The sequence below is a fragment of the Camelus dromedarius genome, chromosome 27, assembly GCF_036321535.1.
Source record: "Camelus dromedarius isolate mCamDro1 chromosome 27, mCamDro1.pat, whole genome shotgun sequence".
In the NCBI taxonomy this organism is placed as follows: domain Eukaryota; kingdom Metazoa; phylum Chordata; class Mammalia; order Artiodactyla; family Camelidae; genus Camelus; species Camelus dromedarius.
The window spans coordinates 9,259,068-9,268,051 of record NC_087462.1 but is presented as its reverse complement, the minus strand read 5'-3'; the positions used below and the strand labels follow the sequence as shown (position 1 = coordinate 9,268,051).

The 8,984-nt window shown below is 51.4% G+C and overlaps 1 protein-coding gene across 1 annotated transcript in view; it reads left to right on the top strand.

The window, feature by feature from the left end:
* Positions 1-394: 394 nt before the first annotated feature.
* MED26 (mediator complex subunit 26) overlaps positions 395-8,984 on the top strand; it is a 44,220-nt gene continuing 35,630 nt past the window's right edge. The window contains exon 1 of the mRNA XM_031437531.2: positions 395-734. Within this exon, the coding sequence (XP_031293391.1) occupies positions 663-734 (72 nt within the window). The 5' untranslated portion in view covers positions 395-662. The remainder of the gene's footprint in view (positions 735-8,984) is intronic.

Sequence of the window (8,984 nt, the reverse complement as noted above, 5' to 3'; positions counted from 1 at the left end):
ACGGGGAAAGCTTTTCTATCCGAGGAGGGGTCCTTCCGCTGCCCTCTCGGCCCCGGGGCTAAGGCTACCGCTCAGAGCGCCCGGGTTCAAGGACTCGGCGCGTACCGAGCGGTCGGGTCGGAAACCTCCACCTCCGGGTCTGGGTGGGGGCGGGGCCTCCAGGCGGCGGCCGTTGTCCCGCCCAACCGCCTCCCAACGGCTTCCTTGGCCAGGCAACGGGGAAGGGCAGCCCGATGGGGCGAGTGCGCCTGCGCACGCATGCGTAAAGGGGCGGGGCGGGGCGCGCGCTTGGCCCCGCCCAGGCCCGGCGAATTTGCCCACCCCATCTCCCAACCTCCTCAGCGTGGCGCCGACGCTGCGTGCGGCGCGGGTTACCCAGAGTGCTCCGCGCGGGGGCAGCTCACTGGAGTTTGGTTCTCGAGGCGGCGGCAGCAGCGGCGTCGGCTCCGGCGGCTCCCCCTCCTCCTTTGGTGGCGGCGGCGCCCCGGGCCCGAGCCCCTGCCCCGGCTCCCCTCTCTGCCACCCCGCGCGCCCCCTCTTCTCCTGGCGCCGCGGGGAACATGAGGCTCCGCTCCCGGAGGCCGGCGAGTGAGTGACCCCCGTTCCCCGCCTCAGCCCGCCCGCCCGCTGGCCCGGCCGCTCCCCCCCGCCTCGCCCAGGCAATGACAGCGGCTCCGCCGTCTCCGCAGCAGATCAGGGACCGGCTGCTGCAGGCCATCGACCCCCAGAGCAACGTAAGTATTCACCGCACGGGCTGAGGTGGAGGCCGCGTGGGCCTGGGACTCTCTCCCTCCTTAGTGCCCCTCGCCCGCCGGGCTCCAGGGCACCCGCCGGACACCCACCTGCCCTCGAGGTCCGCTGCCATCCTGGCCTCTCGCCCCCCGGGCCCGGGCCGGGGTCAGGTCGGGCAGCCGGGCGGCGCTCGGTACGGGAGGCCGAGGCTTCCGTGCGGCCTGGGCGGAGAGAGCGGACGGGAGTTAAGACCAGAGCTTTTCCTCCTCTCTCGCTTCAGCTCTACGACCCTTCCTGCTCCTGGCAGAGCTCACCCGCCTCTCCCTTCCCGGGGGACCCGCGACCCCCGGGAAGCCTTCCCGGCGAGGGGGGAGGGGAGGGAGAAAAGCTGTGGAGCAACTGGTGTCCGGGGTATGACTCGGGGAGCCCGTGCCACCGGTGTCTCGGCTTTCTGGGTGGTCCAGGCAGTCCTCCTTCCCTTTCCTCCTGGCTGGAAGCACCTTTCTGGCTTCAGAGGGAACCCCCCCCTGCAACCTGCTTTGCCCCTAGCCCGGTGCCCAGGGCGCTTGGAGAGTCCCCTTTGGTTCTGAGAGTGGACATGCCTTTGCCGGATCCCTCTTGGGGTCGTTGCCGACGGAAGATGTCTTGTGCAGGGTGGGATTCTTCCTATACCTGTCTGGGCCTGAGTGCTCATTGCGTCTCTGACCAAGCCAGAGCTACGCTTTTTGGTAGTGAATTAGATGTGATTGTTTTCTCTCCCCTCCCCCTCCCCCACCACTCGCCCTCCCTCGCCTGTCTTTTCCCCCTACCTGGGGTCCCAGCCTGCGGATTGTGACCTAGACCATCAGGGGTAACCCCAGAGTGTCTCACTCTCAGATGCTCTTCCACCCAAGCTACAGTTTGTAGAGGGATCTCCCTGCCCCTTCCTTGTGTGTTCTCATATTTTCTCCGAGGGGTTGTTGGCTATTGGGTTCATTTTCCCCTGTGGCAGGAGCAGGTTCAGCAGTAGGAAGACGCAGTAGCATCCAGGTATGAAGTGAGCCCCTGCATTTCCTGGGAGACCAGGAAGTGGCCGTTGAAATCACTTTTTAATGTGCTGAGGATAGAAGAAAACAATCATCTTGGGCTTGGCCAGGTAACTCAGGTTACTCTCGCTATGGGGGCTTTAGCATTTCCTTTACATGAGTTTGGCTGATTACTTTCGGCAGTAGGCTTTAGCCTAGTATTTTTTGGAATAATTCATGTTGGATTGTACAATTTTGGTAGAAATAGAAAAGTTATGATCTTTGTGATTTTTGATTTATTAATAATTTTGTCATTTCTGATCTTCAGACTCCATTAAGATGGACTTGATGGTAATTGCCTTTAACAAATGTTGTATACGTTTTGGTTATGGCTTTGGGGGTGGAGTAGACACAAGCTATATAAAACCTTGTAGGATTTTTGCAGTAACTAGTGCTACTGCAACTCCCAAGACTGAAATATTAGAGGATAAAATAAGTGACATGAAAAATGTAGCCTTGGCGACTTTTGCATCTTTTGTCGAGTCAGAGTTTAATTTCTGGAATTCTACGTGCTTCCACGTGCTTGTCCAGAGAATCTGAAAGGTTGCTGAGACATTAGCACTGATCCTTAATGCCACCTAGGAGAGCTTTGGGATCAGGAAGCGCTTTGATGGGCAATCGCCTTGTTGTAGACTAGGTGGGGCAGTGACCTCAGGGGTTCTAGTGTTGTGTAAGGGTCTAAACTAAAGGGTTCCTAGGAGTACAGGGGAAGAGGGGCCAAGCCCACAGTTCGGTTACCTGTCATGGAATTCACGTTTCACATGGCTAATTTGGGGGACTCTTGTGATAGATGTGTTTGGAGCCCTTCTAATGTAAGTGTGGTGGATGAGACTGGGAAACTGTCTCTGAATATGAGTGATGAGAAAGTGCCTCCTTTAAATGCTGCCATTGTCAGGAACATCCCTGAATGTTGTTAAGAGCCATTTGACAGAAGTGTGGCTTGAAGCAAACCCCATATAGAAACTCAGAGCCGTGGAGGAGTAGGTTGCTGGCGGAGTTGGTGTGAGACTGTATTTCATATTTTGCAGTTTCTGTTAATTGACCTGGGCTCAGGTGAGAGCTAGATGGCTCCAACAAGGCATTGCCAGCCCACAGCTGCGCTTCCCTGCTTGGCCCAAGTAGGAACTCCACTTCTGCGTAGTTAGTTGACACATATTTAAGATGCTCCTGGAAAATAAAAATGGGGACAGTGTTGAAGAGCCAACACTAAAATTAAACCTCTTCTGAGAGAGGCGACAGAGAATCGTGTCATGAAATGCTTACCTTTATGTGCCTGCAATTATGCTTAGCAATCTTAGCTTTTGCTTAAAAAATCAGTATCAGGCAGCAGACCTAATATCCACAAGTATCTGAAAAGTTAGTACCAAGTATCTGAAAAGGAAGTAACAGAGTAACGCTTACTGACCACCTCCTTGACAAAGGAGTTCTTAAGAGGAAAGTTGTTTCTTTGCTCTAAATTCTAGCCTCTGGATATTTGACTATCTATAGCATCAGGCTCTGAGTTAATAATTTCAGCCAACTCTATAATAAAGTAAATCCCGTACACTCCTATTCAAAAAGCAACTAACAGTTTTTCAGAACAGTTGAAGCCTTACTCTTCTTGTAGTGTTCGTCAGCCCAGGGTGCTGAAACTCTTTCTGAAGTGCACTGCGTGCCTTTGTTCCAGCTTAATCTTATTTTGTTATGGATAAAGTTGAAGACTGTCTTCCTTCTGCCCAGAAATTGAGTCAGTCCACCCAAGCACAGTCTCCTCAGCAAGTGATTACATTCCAGTTTATATTGGACATTCATTGTTTCACCAGAGTTCGGGCTTTGTCTTCCTGACCGGAGTGCAGCGTCCAGGAGCATGGCTTGTTTCGTCTTCTCTCTCTAGAGCAGAAGCTTTAGGTGTAGTTGCTAAGTCTTGGTTAAACTGACTGAACCCTAGAGTCCTTCTTGGGCCTCCATTTGAGCCCCCTTTTACCAGAAAGCCCTTGTGACTGCTCTGTGCCCCAACATTGAGTCATGGAGTAGTTTAAGACAGAGCTCTGGAGAACCGCGAGGAACACAGTGTTAGTCTGGCATCTGAGAAACAGTCTGAGATGGTGGAGCGGGTGCTGCAGCCCCATGACAGGTTAAATAACAGTACAGGGCAGGTGAGCTGCCCTGTATTCACAGCAGGGAGAGGCCAGGGAAGGTGCTTCGGGAAGAGACTTGAGCTTGCACTGGGCATCTGTGCCAGCGCCTTCCCAGCAGGAAATCTCCGAAACTCCTTTCTTCCTCACTGTTCTGCAGACATCAGGTGCTAAAAGGAGGTGACCAAGGGGCCTCTGCAGAGAGACATATGAGAAAGATAATTTTTCCACCTAGGAATTTGAGGGTTAAGACACTGCTGAAGTTTCCTCACCTGCAAAGTGGGGCTGGGAACTGGTGTATTTGCTCCATAAAGCTCCTTCCAGGTCCACGGTTCAGATTCTAGGAGGGGCAGCAGAGGCTAACGTGAATTATTCTAGAAGTTTTTTCTTTTGATGCAATTATATGGTATGAATTTTCTAAATAACAAAATACTAACATAGTTCTACACTGAGATGTATGCTTTACATGACTTTGTGCAGCACTTTGATGGAGTCTCGTGCTTCCAACAGCCTGTAAAGAGAGGTAGGGTGAGTAGCCAGTCTCCCCTTTCTGCAGGTGCAGAAGCTGACATCATGACAGTAGGTGCTGTTTAGTGTCTCCCATGGCCAGGAGAGGACAAGATGTCTTTGTTTCCTGATGACTTAATGTGAGGTGACTGTCCTAAAGCTAGGGACTTACCCAGAGTTATTAAGTGATAGTGCTTTTGACTCTAAACACCACTGTACTGCTCGCAAAGGTGGACAGACGGCTTCAGAAGAGGCGACGAGGGCAGCTTTCTTGAGCTGGTAAGGAAAGATGTGGGAGCTGCTTCTCTCCCACACAAGTTTATATGAGATTACAATTTGGGTTCGATTTACCTGTGATAGCTCTAACAGGTGGATGACATAGGCATCCTGTCCCGGAAACACCTTAAGGTTTCTGTCAGGGACACACAATCCTCCTGGGCCAGACCACACTGTGGTGTGGCAACTGCTAAGTGGTGTGGAACTTTTCATGGGTCTTATGTTCCAGCTTCTTTTTCTGCTTCAGGATGACAGCACTTTTGATGTTAATTTAAGATGCCATCAGTCCTGTAGAAAAGAGAAATCTTGTAAACTCTAAAATGGAAGAGTGTTATTAGTTCTGATTCTCACTATTAGAAGATAAGAAATCTAAACATGTGGATGCTTCCTTATCACACTGGTTGCCCAAATTCAGTAACCTTCCTGCCTTTGCTCTTTGTGTTGTGGCCAGGATGTGTGAGGATAGCAGTGTGGCATTTTATGACTTGGGGAAAGAGGCAGGTAACAAGTGTTGGTTGTGAAGCAAGTGTAAGTCCTTGTTGTGACTCACTCTTTCCCTCAGAAGAAGATGGACTTTACATTCTGTCTTCACGGAGGTCCTCAGAGGCGACTCTTTTAGGAGTATGGTGTCCTGGCTGGAGGTCACAGAGGCCTGGAGGACAGTCTGAGATCAGTTTATGGGAAGGGGCTTTTGTCCTGATACAGATATAAAAAGGCACCACGGTCACTTGGGCTCAAGATGCAGCTTCGTGTGGCAGGACATGCCCTCAAGGGTACCAGGCTTGGGATTGGGTGAAGGAAGATATCTGTACTCATTTTGCCTCAGTTTTGGTGTTCATGTAGGTGTCTTCTCAGACGGAGACAGTTTAACTAGAACTGACTTAACCCAGCCCAACCTCTAGGTGACTGCAGTCTGGTAGGTGGGTCTCCTGCCCAGCCCTCTGCTGTAAACCGCCTTCTGGAAGCTGGGGGCTCTGCCTCTGTCTGTAGGAGCCGTGCTTTTTCTTTTTCTTTCCAGTGGTGGCTGTCCTGAGTCCACCTGGTCCCTGTAGGGCCCACAGGCTGGTTGGCAGAGTGGGTGACTGAGTTTGGGGCTCAGTGGCTAGGTACGCAGGCAGTGCGCTTTCAGTCCAGCCTCGTGAGTGCCCACGCTCAGATCCCTCTTAGTATTGCAGCTTTTCACTCTTGGGCATGCGAGTAGAGCCCAGCAAGTATTGACACAGGGATTCCATGGACACGAGAGCATTTCCTGCGTAAGGAGGATCTACCAATATTCTGCATGCTGTGTTTAAAAGTACTCTGAATGAATTCCAGGTCTTGGGAGGCAATACACTTACATCTGAATCACCAACTGGTACATGCTGTTTATGGAAAAATATTGTAAAACTGAAAAAGGTGGTTCAGCAATCGAATAAACATTTCTGGCAAGTGCTTGTGGTGCTGGGTGTGGAGGGTGCGGACCTGGAGATGCCCAGCCGCTACCCTTGAGGGAACTGAGCAGGCATAGAGTGTGCATATGGATGATCTGGGGTGGGGCAGCCTTACAGGGCTACAGGTCTTAGGTCCAAGTGGAACAGTTCTTCACGTGTCTTACTCAAAGATTTAATTCAGGATTCTTAAGAATGTGAAATGGCTTTCTAGAGTTTCTTGAGTTTTCAGAGTGAAGAGTTTTATAGTCAGGTGCAGGAAGTCAGTTCTTCGTCCCTCTCTGACTTGAGAGGAATGGAGAGTTTGGAGGAATAGCTGGCAAATCCTTGAACAGTTTGCCCTCTCAGCAATGGGATAGGGAGGGGGTGGGTGTCAGGCTCCGTGAAGGGCCTGGGGGCTGGTGTCAAGTACCGGGGTTAGGTTTGCTCCGTGTGGCTTCTGGAGGCCATCCTAGAACGCGGAAGGCAGGAGTTCCTGCGATGTAGGTGCTGTTGCGCTTGGGAAAGCTCTTGATTATCATCAGAGTTGGCTCGAGAGTCCAGGGCTACTGTGCCAGGTGGGTGTTCAGACACACCTCCGTCTGGGCCCTCAGACTCCCGACTTACGAGTTCCTGGAGGTTCTGTTTGCATGGAGCCTGCTAAGAGGAAGGGTCATGTCAGCTGATGTGCCACTGCCAGGCGGGTGTGGTTAGAAACCTTCCAGTGCCCCTGGGACTGCAACAAAGTTTCCTAGATTCATCCATTGGAAGCTATAAAATGAAGAGCTGCGGTTTACTGAACACTTGTTATGTACGTAGTACATGTAGACAACTTTGCATCCTGGGTGGTTCTCTGAACTGCTCTTAGAAGTAGATACCCCATATTCATTTTGAAGGAGAGCAGAGGTTAAATGATCCATCCAGTGTCACAGAGGTGGATATGGGAAGCTCTGGACCCAAACCCAGGGCTAGTTGGCTCAGAAGCCAGTGGGCTTAACAGCAGTCTCCCAGTTCGCACATAAGCAGTACACAGCATGAAAGTTGAACTCCAGTGTATCTTCTGAGATTAACCTTAAATGTGAAGTGTTTTTAACTTTCAGTTTTGCATTTCCGTTTTCTTCCCATTTCCTACAACCTTTCCCCCCGTAAAATCTTCTAACCTTTTTAGGTGTCAGATTCCATTTTTATGATCAGAAACATTCAGGAACTTCCACATTACGACAGGTGTACTTTGAGTACTGTTTTTTTGAGAAAATTCAGGGACAGAAGCTGCTTCTAATCCCCTAATGCTTTGAAATGAAGTTATAGCTTGTCATCAAAACAGCATGTACTTAAACCTGCAAGCCAGCCTTACTTGTCTGTGTGTGACACCTAGTATCGGACCCTTTGTACTGCCTCTGTTTGGGGCTCCCTGTTATCCCTACTGCTCTCCCTTTAGCAGAAATCTTTCCTGCTTTAATCCAAGACAATCTCCTTCAGGCACCGCACATAACTTAAAAATTCTACATTCCTACTGAGAACAGGTCTTGTTGATCATGTTTTCCATGGGATTGCAGGCTCCTTGGTAGCAGAGCATGAGTTACTCCCCACGTATCTAGAACTTGTATGGCAAGTGGGTGCTCAGATGCTGTGAAGAGGATCGGTCTTTGGAATTGGTTGTCGACACTTAAGGACAGGTACTAGGTGCCAGCACTTTTCACATGTAATCTGTACAGCAGCCTGGGGAGGCAGGTGCCAGTGCAGAAAGTGAGGCTCAGTGGACACACGGCTACAAGGGATGGCACTGGGGTTAGAACCCACTCCCTCAGTCCTCCCTCACCTGCTGCTGCCTCCCATGTCACTCGAGAGAGAGGGCAGTGAGTATAAGACAGGCACCCCACTCTCCTGCCTGGGTTTGCATCCTTATGCTGGGTTCATCTGTATGATATTTTTGTGCTTGTCCAGGAGGAAGGTTGTAACTGAAATACTTTCTGCTTTCTCTGGAACTGGCTGAGGAAAAGGAGTGAGGTGTTTTTTCCTTTGGTTGGCATTTTTCACCCCTGACAGAGAAGGTGGCACTTGATGTTAGATCCCTGGCTGGCTGTGGTCCCTGTTGACACCGTTCAAATGCCACCTTGGGACCCTTTGGCCTTTTTTGGTCATGTGACAAACTAGACCCTTCCTCAATACCCTCCTCCCCCCGGTTTCATTTGTCAGGGCCAGAAAGTGGGTGATGCTTTCTCCAGGCCACATCCCGTGGTGGATCAGCCTTGTGGCTGCTGTGGAGACGCTGGCCACTTGTACACTGTGCACAGAGTGATTTTTCAGGTGGCTGGCCTTGACTCTGAGATGGGGGTTCTATGGTAGCAGTTGGGTGAGTTACTGTTGGAGAACTAGCTACACATGACTGTGGCTCACACTGAGAGCCCATTGGTGGCCTGGCAGCCCTCTTCCAGGTGCTGGTGGCCCTGCTGCCCTGCTTGTACCTTCAGCCCCATTCCCTCCCCACTCCCCTGGTCATATCCGGCTCTCTGGGCCGTGCCTGAGCCACCAAGCTGTCTGCAGCTCCACCTGCACACACTCTGGGCTGGGTTCTCCTTGTCCCCTTGATTTCTTACTTGGCTCTCCCCTGCCCCTATTCCACCTTAGCTCTCTTGACCCCTCTTGCCATCAGATTCCTCTCCTAATCCTTGGGCTGGCGTGTGAGGAGATGGCCACATCCATTTCCCCCTGGGTCATCCCCAAGATAGCTGCCTGTCCTCCTTCTTAAGGCCAGTCCTTCTAGAAGCCGCTCCCAGTAGACACTCCCCAACTTTATTTACTTCCATGGTGCATCTTGTGTCTGTGCCAGGCAAGTTGGCAAGCTGGCTTTTTAGCGCTGTTGGGGGTGGGGTTCGGGTGCTAGT